The 17,658-nt window shown below is 45.3% G+C and overlaps 1 protein-coding gene across 4 annotated transcripts in view; it reads right to left on the bottom strand.

Moving 5' to 3' along the window:
- Nucleotides 1-17,216, bottom strand: part of NF1 (neurofibromin 1) — a 246,516-nt gene extending 229,300 nt beyond the window's left edge. For all 4 annotated transcript variants that reach the window (XM_063146839.1, XM_063146838.1, XM_063146840.1 and 1 more), the window contains exons 1-2: nucleotides 16,952-17,216; nucleotides 1,811-1,954 (exon numbers count right to left, since the gene is read on the bottom strand). In XM_063146839.1, coding sequence (XP_063002909.1) covers nucleotides 1,811-1,954; nucleotides 16,952-17,011 — 204 coding nt within the window. In that variant the 5' untranslated portion in view covers nucleotides 17,012-17,216. The remainder of the gene's footprint in view (nucleotides 1-1,810; nucleotides 1,955-16,951) is intronic.
- Between the last annotated feature and the right edge of the window lie 442 nt (nucleotides 17,217-17,658).

The following is a 17,658-nucleotide window of genomic DNA, read 5'->3' as shown; positions in this document are numbered from 1 at the left end:
GTCTCCCCTCAGACTACTCTTCTCCAGGCTAAAAATGCCCAGTTCTTTCAGTCTCTCCTCCAAGGGCTTTGTTTCCAGATCCCTGATCGTCCTGGTTGCCCTCCTCTGAACAGGCTCCAGCTTGTCTGCACCCTTCTTGAAGTGTGGTGCCCAGAACTGGACACAATACTCTAGATGAGGCCTAACCAGGGCTGAATAGAGAGGAACTACTTCATGCAATTTGGAAGATATACTTCTATTAATGCAGCCCGAAATAGCATTTGCCTTTCTTGCAGCCATATCACACTGTTGGTTCATATTCAGCTTGTGATCTACAACAATTCTAAGATCCCTCTCGTTTGTAGTATTGCTGAGCCAAGTATCCCCCCATTAATGTTCCATGCAAGAACACTCCCCCTCCCCATTTGCAGTGTAAAATAACACTTTGAAGTCTAAGGGGTGAACAGAGACTGGGGCAGGGGGGTGGGGCAGGGGAAGACATGGGATGGCAACAAACATTGGCTTCCTCGAGGTTCTTCCCCCAACAGAAGCACAATGCTGAACTTTGAGCTACAGCCCTGATGAGGGAAGGAGACCAATTCCCACCTGATTTCAGATTAAACGTAAGGAGAGCCAGCAGTCCTACCACCACCAGGCCCACATATTTCTCCATGCCCCTTAACGCGTGCCAGGATGGCCTGTGTTGCCAATTCACACAGCCAAGAGCAAGCAATGCCTTTTTGTACTGGCGACATGCAGGCGCCTTCTCATATCGGAGGTTAGCGATCATTACAGCTATTTTTGGCTTTGTTGCCGCTGCTCGAAATACTTGTATAGAAATAATTCCCTCAAGTTCTTTTGCCATGATGTTCGCCTTCTTCCCACTGATATTTTTCCTTCAATTTTCCCTTGTTTAATAAGTTGGGAGAAAGATGTATTTTTCTCCTCGAATAATATGACCACGATATTGCAGTTTTCTTCTTTTGAAGGCCTTTATTAATTCTGTTTGTTTGTTTACCCGGCGTAGTACGTCTGCATTTGTTATTCAGTCAGTCCATGGTATCGTCAACACACATTGGCATATCCACATTTCAAAAGATTAGATTTTGCTCAAATTGTTTTTCTTACGTGTCCAAGCCTCCACTCCATAAAATAATAGTGAAAACACGTAGCATCTTACCATCCGAGTCCTTAGCGTAAGATTAACGTCCTGATTGCATAGCAGTTGTTTCATTTTGACAAACGCCGTTCTTGCCATCTCAATTCTTGCATTTGTGAAGCCTTCATTGAGCCACGTTCCTGGGTATTCATATTGTGTGACACGCTCGCTTGGCACATTGCTGATAGTAACATTAGGCACGGTGGAAAACTTTTTGCTTACCGCCATATATTTTATTTTCTTGATATTCATTTCGAGTCCATAATCGTTACTCACATAGGACTGGATTGATCTTATGTTAAGGCAGCTCATTATGGCAAACTTAGGGGTGGGTGTTTTTAAAAGATGCTATCAGTCACAGGAAACAAATCCACCAGATTGCTCAACAGAACCAACGGGACCCAATACTCACCAAAGGCTGGGCAAAGGGAAGGAAAGGAACCTCTCGTGTAAGCACTGAGTCATTACTGACTCTTGGAGGGATGCCAGCTTTCGCTGACGTTTTCTTGGCAGGCCTTATAGCGGGGTGGTTCGCCGTTGCCTTCCCCGACCGTTATTCCCTTTCCCCCAGCTAACTGGGTACTCATTTTACCTTCCTCGCCTTAAACTGCCTTCATCTCCCTCTTGTCCCCCATCCACGTAAACATGCAACAGCGAGAGCAGATAGCTTACCATATTGTTAACATTTTTCAAGATATTGGTGAGGCCGCTGATAACCAGGGAAAACTTGTACTTGGAAATGTTGATGAGACATTCCTTGTTATGTTCTGTGCTGACTTTGGTGTGGGTATTCTGCTGGCCGGCTTTGATTGGAAGCTGCGGTAAAAAGGAAGACTGGTAAGAAAACTTGCACTGCTGCTGTTTGTTGCATTAAAGGCTTTCTTATCCCTTCACTCTTCATACAGATCTCTTTGGGCAGGCTAGCGCTCAACACGTTAAGCATTTCCAGCACCCTCATTCCCCATTTTTATTTATGCTACTGCGTTTCAAGTATTCTAATAAAAAATAACGTTCCAGTAAAGCTTATTCCCAGGTAAGCGTGTATAGGATTGCAGTCTAAGTGTGCTTTACTGACTCCCCCATTTCAGCACCCCCAAATACCAACAGTTCAATTCAATTACAAGGGAGTCGCCCAATGATCCCCCTTCCCCATCCCCAGCACTAAGATTGGACAAAAGATGGAGATTGTGTGACCGTTTTGCCTTGGTCAGGCAATGGCTAAACAAGTGGAGTGCATGAGCCTTCCTGGATTGTTTTGTGATGGCCGAACCCAGAAACTCTAGGTTGTTTAGGGGTTGAAATACCCAGAGTTAAACCAACAACTGGCCATGGTTTGTTGTTGGGTTAACTCTGGGTTTTTTAACCCCTAAACAAGCCAGAGTTTTCAGGTTCGGAGATCAGGAAATACAGCATCCCAGGGTTGTTAACTGAAAATGGAAATAGCTCACATGCTTTGCTCATAACCGCAAATTTTTGGTTAATCAACCCAGGAATTGCTAGCATTGTGTGTAAACCGGGTCAGAGAAAGATTACGATGCAATGAACTCAATGGAACTTCTGAGTAAACATCTCGGATTGTGCTGTACATGAGATGCAAACCTATTGTGGGGCAGTAGAATTTTTGCAGATTCAAATCTTCTCAAAAAACCCTTATCACTGGACTCTACCTGAGACTTGGGAAGGCTGCTACCAGTCAGATTAGGCAATACTAGCTCTGATTCAGGGTAAGACAGTTTCATGTGTTCAGCTTTTTCAGATCCAAGACCCACCTTGAACCCCAACCTGCAAAATGGGATGCACTTCCCACCTTTCTCCACCTCTCTGAGTACGGTATGAAAGCAATGCTGTTCTAATGAGGAAGCTAGAGCAAATCTGGTCCTGTCAGCTGCCTGGATGGGAGACCACCTGGGAACTGTATCTCAGTTGCTCTGAGCTCACCACAGGAAGAGCGGGGAACATATTTAAACGATATTTCATACTGTATACTCATTTTATAAAGCAATTCATTTTCTTTGCCCTTCCACCTGCCTCCTTGCTGTTTAGGGACAGGGGAAAGAATCCTAAGGAAAAGAAAATGGTGACAGTGATGCTGGACAGTGATACCACCCTGAGCTGAAGAGCAACCCACCAGCTGGAGACCAATGCCCCAAAGAGTGTTCAGCATCCCACAGAGAGCAGTACAGGGGGCAAAAATGGCCCATGCCCCCCCCCAAGTTGCCCACTCTATGGCTAGAGGATAATCCAGCTTGGCAGTTAATGAATATGTTCACCCAGGACTAATTCCAGTTTTCTGTAGGTCCAGAATAAGCAACCAGGTTTCTGTGGGCCCAGAATAAGTTCTGGATGCCACACTCCAAGAAGGATTCAGAGACATTTGAATGAGTTCAGATAAGGGCAACAAAGATCAAGGGACTAGAAACTAAGCCCTACAAGGAAAGACTGAAAGTGTGTGTGTTTATTCTTGAGAAAAGAAGACTGAGGGGGGGGGGGATAGGAAAGCACTTCTTTCAATACCTAATGGATTGTCATACAGAACAGGACCGTTACTTGTTCTCTATCATACAAGACTGTAGGACACAAAATAACGGGCTTATGTTACAGGAAGGCAGGTTTCTGCTGAACATCAGGAAAAACTTCCTAATGGTCAGAGCAGACAATGGAACCAACTACCTCAAAATCTAAAATCTTACCCAGACTTTTCTGATGCGTTTTGGGGAGCGATTAAAATTGCACTTCACAAGTATTTCTAAAATGGGAAGGGAGAGCTTTGAAACAAACAAGTGACCCTGTAGTATAGTGGAAATCTTGGGGTTTGGGGGTCTCTCTGTAAAGTGAGGCGATGAAGAGAGTGCAGTGCAGAGTGTATGTGTACAAAAGAAAACTCATCCCAGTAACAGAACGTCAAGCTATTAAAGAGAAACGGCCATTTAAAAAAAGAGAGAGAGAGAGACTTGGTTGCTGATGCTCCATAAATTATGAAGCGCCATGACTCTAATTGACAGGCATGATTGAAAATTATGGGGAGACACTGGGCTGGGCACTCTGTCCTTAACAGGTTTCCCAACCAATTTAGCCATTTGGGAGGACAGGTCACAGAAGGGGAGTTAATTTTAGGCATCAGTAACAAAGATTCAGCACCAATGTCAAGTCGTCATTGTTCTGAAAGAGGGGACAGAGACTCTAAGAGCCCTGGGATCAAATCAAGGGTTCATCTAGTCCAGCGTTTAGCTTCCAACAGGGGACAGCCTGAAAGGCCACAAGCCGGGCATGAAAGCAACAACCTGCCTCCCTGCTCCCCTTCAGTGTGATCCCTGGATGCTATCTTGCCCCCCCCCAAAAAAAAGGCTAAATGGCCTCCTCAACAGACCCAGCTATGACTGTCGCCAACTGACTTTGGAGCACAACATGCAGGCCAACCAACTGCTATAGCCAGTCATAAACAGAACTCTGCAATGACTTGGAGTGCAGACTATGGGGCGACTCGACATGCTGAAGAAAAATGTTCAGTATAGCCTCTTGCAACTGTAGCATTTCAGAATGCAGGCAGAGGAAACTCCGTATGAGAATGCTACCTATGGCAAGGTAACATGGAAGCTTAATCTTCTGCCGGGCATACTGGTATCTAATGTCCTTTCTACATATGGCAGCATTCAAACATATGGCATTCTGAAGTTGTATAGAACTGAACCATGTGCTTTTTATACACAAGTAGTTACACTCTGTTTGTTTAGGTGGTTCCCCCCCTCTCCCACAAAAAACAACAACACGTCCATTCAAACCAACTCCCTATCTTGAGAAGGAGTGGAAGACGACAGGCTAGAAGAACTGGGAGATGTAACCCTCCCACGTGACTACTTACTGTGCGCACTGACCAAACAGCCTTCAAACAGACTGCTTCCCCACTCTGCATTAAACCAGTTTGGTCATTAATTCTCCACCCACATGCATCGAGATCAAGAACAGCCCTTGGGCTTGCAAGTTTCATAGAATCATAGAATAGTAGAGTTGGAAGGGGCCTCTAAGGCCATTGTGTCCAACCCCCTGCTTAATGCAGGAATCCACCCTAAAGCATCCCTGACAGATGGTTGTCCAGCTGCCTCTTGAAGGCCTCTAGTGTGGGAGAGCCCACAACCTCCCTAGGTCATTGGTTCCATTTCATCCCTGCTCTTGCCATGCATACAAACACAACGCCCTAACTGAACATTGATCCCCTTTACTCATAACCACAGAGTCCCCCAGTTCCCTTCGAGGGAGAGGGAGAATGTGCCAACCCAAGTGCCACTCCTGATCTCACTATGGGACACAACTAGCGTGACACATCTAAGCATCTGTTCTTTGGAAGACCATCACTGTCTACTGCCCCAATCTGTATAGGGCTGAACTACACATTACATGATTCTCCTCCCAAGACTGGTGGCAGCCGCTTTGTTCTTTAAAGGAAAGCCACCCATGGGAGGCTAAGATCCTGAGGAGAGGACCAGTGGGGAGGATGGAGTTGACACTTTCCTTGCTAGGTGTTTTTCAACTCAAAACCTACATGTAGAAGAAGACTTAGAACTTCTGTTCTCAAAGCAACATGTCCTTGTTCGATACCTTCTCCCATAATTCCTGCCCCCACAAAGGGAGTCAAGTACCCAAGTTCAACATACAGAAGAGGGGAGAAGGGTGGGGGGGAACAGAAGTAAAGTTCAGTGTAAAATTCTCTGGTCAAAATAACCACCAACAGGTTCCACTGAGATGCAGAAATGTCCTGGCACCTTAACAAAGTTAGCACCTCTGTTTAATCAATGCGCCAAGCAATATTTCATCACGACAAGAATAAGCTACAGCAAGCTTCGGGCTCACATGGCCCACCTTCCCCTTCTCTCCTCCAGCACAGCCAGTGTGGTGTAGTGGTTAGCGTGTCGGACTGGGAATCGAGAGATATCTGGGCTTTGGTCCCCATTTGGCCACGAACCTCACTGGGTGACTTTGGGCCAGTCACTGACTTTTAGCCTCACCTACCTCACAGGGTTGTTGTGAGGATAAAGTGGAGAGGAGGAGGACCATGTATACTGCCTTGGATTCCTTGCAAGACGTAAGAGAGAAGGGACAAAAATGTAAAATAAATAAATAAGGAGTTTGGAAAGTTTCACTTCTATTTTAGCTTAGAACAGCTTTCTATCCAACCACTAAACTGTGGTTAATATTAACTATGGTTTGCTAGAAACAAGTGAATTTCAAAACCCAGTTTTAGTAAAAATAAATAAATGGAGGCTTTAATAAGAATTATCGTTTAGCATGACATCGGAACCCAGCTACTGTGTCCTGAGATATCCAAAGCAGAAGCCAAAAGATGCATTTCATCACTAAATTACATGAAAAGATTAACTCTTAGTTACATTTCATCAATTCATCTTTTGTACCAGACAAGCTACTGCAGAAGCCTTCAATGAAAAGTGTTTTAACCAACATTTATTCAGTAAGGCGACTGACGGAGGATTTTTAACTAGGAAAGTTAAAACTCAACTTCTGAGCTCCAAGCAGCAGCACAGATAAGGCTTGAGACATCTTCACAAATCCAAGATATTAATCCTCCTCCATGAACACTAGACACTTTGTTTCAAGCTGTATCCATGAATTCTTCAAAAGGTCACAGACCAATCATTTCCCTCATGCGTCATTTACCAGTCAGTTGGTTGCAAGCAATGCTCAAGGGTGGAACGAAATCTTGTAAAAAATAAATAAATCAAAAATCCACTTTGAGGAAGTTCTACTCTTGATCAAAGTCAATGTACGACATAGCCTAGCGGCACTTTAAAAAAAACACAAATACTTGACATGAAATAAGGATGAAGTGGCAGACATAATGCAATTATTCTTTTCTCTGGTTTCTTACCAAAAAAAAAAAACAACTCTAAAAACTACCAACAAAACGGCCATGCCGTAATTAACTCCTTGTATAATCAGTATCTCCAATTATCACCAATGCTAATCATCATCAGCGTTCTCAATCGGCACTTTTGCTAGCATTTAAATTCCAAAGCTGCTATTCCCAAACTAAGATTTGCGCATTTCTACAAGACTGAAGGAAGTACCTCAAATTGCAAGCTTCTGTTAGCCTATTTAAACGAGCAATCCTGTGCATGTTTCAACAAGAAAAAGACAGGACAAAAAAAATTAGGCCTACAACTGCCAGCATATCCCAGCCAGCATGCTGGGAGTTCTAGGACTTCTTTTTTCCTTTCTAAATATGCATAAGGATTGCACCCTTGTCCGTTTTTCCAATGAAGTCTCACTATTAGTCCAAGTAGCCTTCACATCATTTTATTCATCCACAAGCAGACGAAGCCAACCATCACCTAGTATGGGGTGGGCAGAGTGTACATCAGGATGTACCAGTAGACCTCTGGGAGATTTGCAGTAGATTGGCAAGGTTGTCTGATTCCCAAATGATTGACAATAGCAACAATCCAACCCACCTCCATCCCCAAAAAACAGCTTCTGAAAGCAAGCTTGGGGGGGAAACCAGGAGTGGATTTTTGTCCTGAGCTGAGCCACTGCTCAGAGGCACCCTTGCCTTAATTCTTAGTGTATGACCACCCCACTGATTCACTATTTTGCAGTTGGCTCTGGTTTGTGGACCAACTGGCACGCCTCAGGGTTCAAGTAAAAAATAAAATAGATTCAACAAGTCTAAAGTCTTTCCACCCATGGACTAGTTTATTGCTGACCTTTTTAAGTTCACTGAAAAAAAAGCTGAATGTCCCAAAAATATGGATTTGAATGAATATCTGAAGCTGCTTTATATAGAGCCCAACTATTTGTCCCTCTAGCTTAGAACTATTTTCTGCTCTGATTTGCTTTTCCAGGTCTCAGACAGAGGCCTTCCCTGCTATCTGAGGTCTTTAAAAAAATAAATGCCAGCGATTGAATCTGGGATCTATTGCATGCAAAACATGTACAGTACCACTGAGGTACGTCCCCACTCCGTAGTTGTGTAGTACAATAACATAGATATAAACTTTACCGGGTTTATTAAATGTTCGCCACATTCGCACAAAACACTACGCCAGAATCCTGGCGTATCGTTCGTGAGCAAGCGTGCTGGTTCACACTGCTTGATCTCTCCTCCTGTTAGCAGGAGTGACTTCAGTAACAAGGAACTCAACAGGAGGAAAAACCTTAGCACTGGGTCCAAACTGGGACTCCAGCTTTGCCACTCCCTGAACTTAGGTTACAATTCCTGGCTTGTTTGAGAGCGACAAGCCCAGAAGTCAGAGACATATCCCCAGTGGGCAGAGGCCTCTAATTCATCTGCAGGCAGCTCCTCCTCCACAGAGGAGGGCCAGGATCTCTTCTCGATCATCCCAGAGTGCAGGACACACGGAATAATGGGCTCAAGTTACAGGAAGCCAGATTCTGGCTGGACATCAGGAAAAACTTCCTGATTATTAGAGCAGTACGACAATGGAACCAATGACCTAGGGAAGTGGTGGGCTCTCCCACCCTAAAGGCCTTCAAGAGGCAGCTGGACAGCCATCTGTCAGGGATGCTTTAAGGCGGATTCCTGCATTGAGCAGGGGGTTGGACTCGATGGCCTTAGAGGCCCCTTCCAGCTCAACTATTCTATGATTTTATTGATTCAACAGTAGCTGATTCGGTTCTGCATTCTTGTGTTTAGGTTCTTCTATGTTACTCAGATACATCCTTGTTCCTTAATTTCATGTTGCTCCCCTTATAGGCCCCTTCCAACTCTACTATTCTATGATTCTATGATTTCACTGGCCTAGTGATAGGCACCAAAAGTTGCTATTAGAGTGAATGCCAAAATGGGGCTGGGGAAGTTAACACTGCCAATTCAAGCTTGGATTTTTGGGACAGGGCATTTTTAAAAATACAAAGAATCATATATCTATGCTTAGTGAATGCAATAAAGCACGCTTCTATTATTTTTATTATATATGCATGTTTATTTAAAATGAAAATTGATGGCACTATATAAATAAATATTTATAATAATAAATAATAAAATACTTAATATATTAAATTAACATTCTCAGGTTCATTCAAAGCGCTAGGCTACTTCTGGAGAAGCTACAGCCCCTAGGTCTCATACATGTGTAGTCATAGATACTGTAACTGCTAGAAAAATCTGGACATAGGACATTTGTATACTTATCACCCAAATGGGAGACTAAACTGTACCCACAGGTGATTAAAGTACTCCCAGGCTACCCAGAAAGCTGAAACGGAACATGCACATATAATCCCAAGAAATGTTGATTTATTATTTAAGAGACTAAAAGGAAGGTATTTATACAACTCTTCCAAGAAATGGTAAGTGGGGCAGGGTGGAGAGAGATATCCCCAATTTTTTAAAGTCCTTCTAGAAAACCGAACTTAGTAATCACTGTGACACACTGATTACTAAAAGGGGAACTTTTGTTAATCACTTAGAAACTGGGGTGGAGAAGTGAATCCCCAAAGGATTAAATCACAGGCCAACCAGAAAGATGGAATCTGACTAACACCCCCACCCCCAGTTTTACTGATCACCCCCGAAATTGGACATTTCTACATCCAAGTGTTAAAATGTGGGGCATACAATTTGCCTCATAAAGAGGGGGCATGTTCAAGCTATTCCAGCAGGCTGTAGCATAGAATCCTAGAATAGTAGAGTTGGAAGGGGCCTACAAGGCCATCTAGTTCAACCCCCTGCTCAATGCAGGAATCCACCTTAAAGCATACCTAACAGATGGTTGTCCAACCGCATCTTGAATGCCCCTAGTGTGGGAGAGCCCATGACCTCCCTAGGTCATTGCTTCCATTGTCGTACTGCTCTAACCATCAGGAAGTTTTTCCTGGTGTCCAGACGGAATCTGGCTTCCTGTAACTTGAGCCCATGATTCCGTGTCCTGCACTCTGGGCGGATCGAGAAGAGATCATGGCCCTCATCTGTGTGACAACCTGTTAAGTATTTAAAGAGTGCTCTCATGTCTCCCCTCAATCTTCTCTTCTCCAGGCTAAACACGCCCAGTTCTTTCAGTCTCTCCTCACAGGGCTTTGCTTCCAGCCCCCTGATCATCCTCGTTGCCCTCCTCTGAACATGCTCCAGCTTGTCTGCATCCTTCTTGAAGTGTGGAGCCCAGAACTGGATGCAATACTCAAGATGAGGCCTAACCAGGGCTGAATAGAGGGGAACCAGTACCTCACGCGATTTGGAAGCTATACTTCTATTAATGTAGCCCAAAATAGCATTTGCTTTTTTTGCAGACACATCACACTACTGGCTCATATTCAGCTTGTGATCTACAACAATTCCAAGATCCTTCTCGCTTGTAGTATTGCTGAGCCAAGTATCCCCCATCTTGTAACTGCGCATTTGGTTTCTTTTTCCTAGGTGTAGAACTTGGCATTTATCCCTATTAAATTTCATTCCGTTGTTTTCAGCCCAGCGCTCCAGCCTATCAAGATAACTTATTTATTTTTATTTATTTATTTATTACATTTTTATACCGCCCAATAGCCGAAGCTCTCTGGGCGGTTCACAAAAATTAAAATCATCATAAAACAACCAACAAGTTAAAAATACAAATACAAAATACAATATAAAAACTTACTAGTTTTTTCTGTCTTCCGGGGTATTAACTATCCCACCCAGAGGGAGAGGAGGTGGAAAGTAGGGCTATTCCATCAGCCCTGCTGAAAGTTGAGTTTCAACAGACCCACCTCCCTGAAGTGTTTACTCTCCAGCTGTTGATACTGAAACTAAAATCTGGTGCCTGAGTTTGCTGTTTCCCTCTTCCATCCCTATCCCTTTTTCCTTCTGTGTTGCATCCTTTAGATTATAAGCCTGCAGGCAGGGACTCTCTTGTTTTCACTGACAGTGCATAAGCCACACTGGAACCCTTTTAGGATGAAGACGGTGTAAAAATGCTTTACATGAATGATTGAATGAAAATGGGACAGAACGCTGGGTTCTGGAATTTCCATTACTGCTACATGCAGGGGTGGACAGAAGGTAGATCTCCAGATGTTCTGGACTTCAACTCCCAGCATTCCTGACCTTTGGCCATGCTGGCAGGGACTTGTGGGAGTTGAAGTCCAAAACATCTGGAGAACTACCTTCTGCCCACCCCTGTGCTACAAGGCATACAAAAGCAACGTAAGACTATTTCCAAGATGAGCAACTACTTAAGCAGACATAAAAGCCCAACTAAAGACAGCTGCCGATTTCTGCAACATTATCAATCAGTCGCTCTATTCTCCACGGCCTGTAATTAGCTGGTTAAATCTGCACAAACAACCCACAAAGGCTGTTAAACTTAGCCCACTCTGAATTCTTCTTTTATTCTTCTATACTCATAATGGTCATAATTATCCCCATTTGTACAGATGACGAACTAAGGCTACAAGGAAATACCTTGCCAAAGCAAGGCATTGAGTATCTATGGCAGAGAGGTTATTTCAAGTTGGGTCTCCAGGATTTCACGTTGAAACTCTATATCCACACAAATGGCAGATGGCTTACAAGCTAATGAGAAGGGGAAGAAACTCATTTCCCCACATTTTAGTAAGTTTTATCAAGAAGAGATCATTCTTCTCTGTCAAATCCTTTAAAATCAGTGCAATTTATTTCCAAGGAAACAACTTAGGCTCAAGTGAAAGCAAACTTTGATCCTCCCAAGTTTCCAACAACTTCTGTAAAAAAAGAATCACCAATAGTCCCTGAATTTATCTTTATAAATGTATAACGTTGGCTGAAGAGTTGATAATGCATACCTTAAATAACATTAAAAAAAACTTTGGGGGAAGTTAATTTCTCATGTCAGTTACTCATCTCTAAAAATCTCCACTCTTTCCAATTTGGAAGCATTTTTTTCTGAATATGTGTTACTTTAGAGATGGCATTATAGTGCCTAAGAGAAGATGCTGAACTCACTGAAGTTCTTAACTCCCTTAGGGTAGTCAGATGCAAAAGATGACAGGGCTCCTGTATTTTTAACAGTCGTGCAGAAGAGTGAATTTCAGCAGGTCTGGCTTGTCATGGAAACCATACTTTCTGAAATTTCTTTTAAAGGTGCAGGAGCCCTATCCTCTTTTGCATCTTATGACCCTACTCCTAATGAGTAAGCTAGTTCAATTCTACAAGTTTGCAAATGCTAAATCTTAAGGCATTTTCTCTCTCTCTCTCTCTCTCTCTCTCTCTCTCACTCACTCACACACACACACACACAGAGGAAAAAGAGAAGAGAGAGAATCTCAGAGATGCATTAAAATTTAATTTATTCAGCCCAATGAGTTTTTGAGTAGACTCTTTGTTAAAGAAAAAATATGTATGTCATCCAGAAAATTTCAGTTATGGGGTGGCAGAAAAATGTAGACTTATCCATGGTTTGACTAAACCCATTTAAATAAGTAGATATGACTAACTTAAGTTCCAGTGAACGCAACAGGTCTACTCTAAGTGGGACTAAGGCTGCATCCAACCCACTGTAAACACAAAGCAACAAATTATTACAAATACTGTGTTGGGCTGAATGAATGAAATCCCTCTCAATCCCACATTGGTGCCTGTCTTGTCTTTCCTCCTCCTTCTTTCTTCATTCATTCATTCTCTCTCCCTCTCTCTCTCACACACACACTTATTGTCTTTCTAATATTGAAAGCATAATGAATATCACTTCTTTTTACATTAATGAAACTACATAATTCAATAGATAAACCCAAAGTAATTTGAACATTCACAGTTATAGGACCTTTATATGGCATGTGGCACTCAAAAGTAATTTTGGGAGACACTGTGAAAGGCCAGATCCATTTTTAGAAAAATCTGCACACAATTATTAAGAATAAATGTGAACTATGCTCTGACACTGCTTTATGCCTGCACAAGCCTCCACTAACATTTCAGAACACTAATATTGCTAACACATTTAAGTATATGGTATATACTTAATCTATACAGAAGGTGGGCAGAATGTATACTTCGATCCACTGGTAAATCTCTGGGTGATTTCCAATGGATTGGTGAAGATTACTAGCTCTCAACTGTTTAACAATAGCAGCAACAAAATGACTCCCCTATCCTACCTTAAGTTATACTGCTGAAATGAAGAAAGCTGGGAGGTTGGTGTAACCAGAAATGGATTTATGTGTGGAAGGACTGTGAGTGCCAATTTCTGGACTCAGGATTTTTTAATTCTAAATGTATGTCTTTTGCACTGGCTCTGGTTGGTGGATCATTGAATCATAGAACAGCAGAGTTGGAAGGGGCCTATAAGGCCATCGAATCCAACCCCCTGCTCAATCAGGAACCCACCTTAAAGCATCCCTGACAGATGGCTGTCCAGCTGCCTCTTGAATGCCTCTAGGGTGGGAGAGCCCACAACCTCCCTAGGCCACTGGTTCTATTGTTGTACTGCTGTAACAACAGGGTTCTAGTACAGAAAAACACAGTAGTTCCCACAAACCTGAACTGTGCCCACTCTGTAGTGCCCACTACAGAGCCACCCATTAGAACAAAATTAAGAGAACACATCCTATTTCTCCTCAGCTCTCAAAAGTCACTGGGGAAAGATGTACCCCACGGGGGTTCTAAACAACTATTCTGCAGTTTCTAAACTTTCAGAGCCCCAGGTCCAGAAATGGTTCCTGCTTCTGTCCAGAAAGTCATACATGAATATCACTTTCAATGGCTTCCTTTAAAAAATGAAGTGTTCTTGCGGGCCAATCAGAAGGGGCAGTTCCTCAATTCTCTTAGGTCAGCAAATCCACAGAATTCCCTGCTTCCAATTCCAGCCCACAAGAAGCAAGTCCCAGATGAAGGAATGATCCCTCAGTTCTCCCCATTCACAGTCAAAAAATCCAGTTCCTAAGCCACAAAATGATATCGCAGCATCGAAAGGACCCCTCCTCCAATGATCTGCAGTATATCCACTTGTTGCTCCAATCCCACCCTAAACAGTCAACGTCTCATTTCCCCCCACAAAAGGCAGAGAGACGGAACTTGAATATACCCACAGCTACATCCTTCATTTCACAGGACTTCCAATTTCTACATACCACCAGAGATTAGTTGCAGTGAGCCCACACTACTTTCCTTCATCTTATGCTTCTAAGGCCCCAAATTTTGCAAGCCCCAGCATTATACATTCCAAAGCCACAAGGATTAAGTTCTTTTACACAGTTCTCTAGGAGGGAGCCCAGAATGGCCAGTTCCTTCATATTCTCCATTAAGAGGAACTCCCATTGCCATATTGCATCCAACTGCTTCCCTAAACTATTCAAGGAAGACCTAGTTTAGTGGCAGTGCACATGCTTTTCATGCAGAAGGTCCCCAATTCAATCGCCAGCATCTCCAAGCACAGCTGGGAAAGAATCCTGACTGAATGCCTGAAGAGCCATTGCTGTCAGCCAGTGTCGACAATACTGGGCTAGATGGACCAATATTCTGACTCAGTATAAGGCAGTTTCCTATATTCTTAGGACTTTAACACCCACTGAGTCCGTCCCCCACAAAGTAGAATCCAACTGGACTAGCTACTACCATCTCATGCAATTTCAAGAGAAAAGCACTGCAGTAATCCTTAGGGACGCCCATGAGACGTTTCCCACAAGAACAACTAAATGTCTTGCGGAACCTTAGAGACTAACAGGTTTACTACGGCCAAAGCTTTCGTGGACCAAGAGCCCACTTTGTCAGATGCAAGGTGTGCACTTCAATCCACAAAAGCATTCTAGAACGCCACCCCTGATGTACAAAGCAATCCTATACTCAGAAATAAGTGCCAGTGAATTACATAGAACTTACTCCCAGGTGAAGACACTTCAAGATGCCCCAAGGATCTTTGTTGTAAAAGCGCTCATCTAGACCTCCTCCCCTTAGAGCAGCCTTTCTCAACCTGGGGCGCTCCAGATGTGTTGGACTACAACTCCCAGAATGCCCCAGCCAGCTCTGCTGGCTGGGGCATTCTGGGAGATGCAGTCCAACACATCTGGAGCGCCCCAGGTTGAGAACCACTGCCTTAGAGGCAAGCTGCACAGCATCACTCATCTGATCTCTAATGCCCACATCTCTCCCTAATACCCACACTGTCCACTCCACTCCTGACGCCTTATACCAAGGCAGACTATTGATCCATCTAGCCCAGTACTGTCAACACTGACTGACAGTGGCTCTCCAAGGTTCTCACTAGACCTCTGCTTTCCTTCATGCGATGGTATTTAACTCACTGCTTGGTATTCCCACAGCAAAGAACTCCAGTTCATCCTTAGCAGGGCAGAGGGGGTGGAAAGAGTGGATTCATCCATTAGCATCATCTAGCGGTATTTCTTCTCACGCCCCCCAAAAGTCCTCCCACCAACTCATTCAGGCCCCTAAATGGCTAAAGCCAGGTTTCATTCCCCCCACCCCATAAAAGACCACAAAGACCCATACACAATTCACTCCCACAGGTTGACCACCCCATCATTTCATCCACCCCAAAACTGCAAGACAATCTCCAGCCCCTCCTTATCTCTCCCACCCGAAACTCCACTCAGAAGAGTGAAGACCATCTGGTCTGCGCATTTCCTTTCCATCTCAGGTCCCAAGGTGGTGCACAGCTGGCCTTTTTCAAAGAAAGGGGGGGCTCTAGCACATCCTCAGGAGGGGTGGTAGATGGAGCAACCCCACAAAAGCAATCCTCCAGCTGTTTTCATCCTCACTTGATCACAAACCGATAAAAAACGGGAAGTCCCTAAACAGCAAAGCAGAGTCAACTATATTGATTTGGGGCAGGCCGACTGGTGGTGGGAGATCTGAAAGGTTAATTATGGATTTCTATCATTTCTGTGTGTGTCGGCCACTTCAAGACTTCTGATGGTGGGAAGCAGTTGAGGAATCATATTAATAATCTAAAGAACTTCAACTATAGGGCAGCATAGAAATGTATTAATTAAATAAATAAGGATCTGTAAGGTTCATTATGGATTTCTATCATTGCTGTGTGTGTCGGCCGCTTCAAGGCTTTTGACGGTGGGAAGCAGTTGAGGAATCCTATTAATAATCTAAAGAACTTCAACTATAGGGCAGCATAGAAATGTATTAAGTAAATAAATAAGGATCTGTAAGGTTCATTATGGATTTCTATCATTTCTCTGTGTGTCGGCCGTTTCAAGGCTTTTGACGGTGGGAAGCAGTTCAGGAATCATCACCCTAATCTAGAGAGCTTCGGATATTAGACATTATTATAAAAATGTAATCCGTAGAGTGTCACGCTTTGCTCTGCAGGAGGGACCACAAACAGGGCACGGGCCCTCAGAGGCCTGGCCCCACAACTCCTCACTCCCACACACACCCCTCTCTCCTGCAAGAGCCCAGCGCCCCCCACCACGCCTCCCCCAGGGGCAAAAAAAACCCTGCCCAAAGCAGCATCCTCAACTTGGCCTCAAACCCCCCCAACCCAGCTGACCTGCACGGCATCCTCCAGCTGCTTCCCATCCCTTCCCACCCGAGAGAGAGAGAGAGAGAGAGAGAGAGAGAGAGAGAGAGAGAGAGAGAGAGAACGACGCACGAAGGCTCAGGGGCCCTCTCCCCCCTCCCCCTCCCTCAGCGAAGGCTCCCCGCTTCCTCATAATTAAGCCCCCCCCAGTTGCGACCCCCTCCCCCACCCCTCCCCTCCCCACCCCTCAGCGAAGACTCCCCGCTTCCTCATAATTAAGCCCCCGTTGCAACCCCTCCCCCTCCCCCACCCCCTCTCCTCCCCCCTCCCTCAGCGAAGGCTCCCCGCTTCCTCATAATTAAGCCCCCCCAGTTGCGACCCCCTCCCCCACCCCCAGGGCCGTTACCTGCTCGTCGAAGCGGTTCACCACGGCCTGCACCCACTCCACCGGCTTGTGGGCCGCCATGTCCCGCCGCCCGGGCAGGCGACGGACGCGGGGAAGGGGGCTCCCGCCGCCCCCTCCTCTCCCCTGGGCGCGATCCGGCCGCGACGCTCAGCTCTCGCCCTCCTCCTCCTCCTCCTCAGCCATCAGAGCCCACAGGCCACCATGACACCACACCGGAAGCGGGAAGCCGAGCCCGCCCCCAACGCCAGCCCGGGCCGCCGGGAGAGACAGACAGACAGGCAGGCAGGCAGGCAGACGAGGGGGGAGGAGAGGGAGGGAGAGGCAGCAGCGCATGCGCGACGGGCCAAGCCAGAGGCGGCCGCGGCGGAGCGCATGCGCGAGAGAGCAACGCGCATCGGGAAGCCAGAGAGCGGCCGCGGCGGAGCGAAAGGCAAGGCGGAGAGGCGCATGCGCGACGGGCGAGTGCCCCTCGGAGGGCGTGCGGGAGGCGGCCACTGCGCGTGCGCATTAAAGGCACCGGGCAAAAGTCACATCTGCCTTGCGCCGCAGGGAGGAGAGGCGAAGCGCAGGGCGCGCGTGCGCAGTGATCGCGGCGTTCGACAGGCTCGGTCGTCGGCTGAGCCGCTCTGCTTCGGAGTCCCGCTCGGCGTTTAACTCCTCCGCCTCCTCGTGGCCGTTCTCTTTGTCGAGAGGCGGCTGGGTTCGTC

Source organism: Elgaria multicarinata, chromosome 22, assembly GCF_023053635.1.
Source record: "Elgaria multicarinata webbii isolate HBS135686 ecotype San Diego chromosome 22, rElgMul1.1.pri, whole genome shotgun sequence".
NCBI classification, from domain to species: Eukaryota; Metazoa; Chordata; class Lepidosauria; order Squamata; family Anguidae; genus Elgaria; species Elgaria multicarinata.
This window is presented reverse-complemented; position numbering and strand designations above follow the sequence as displayed.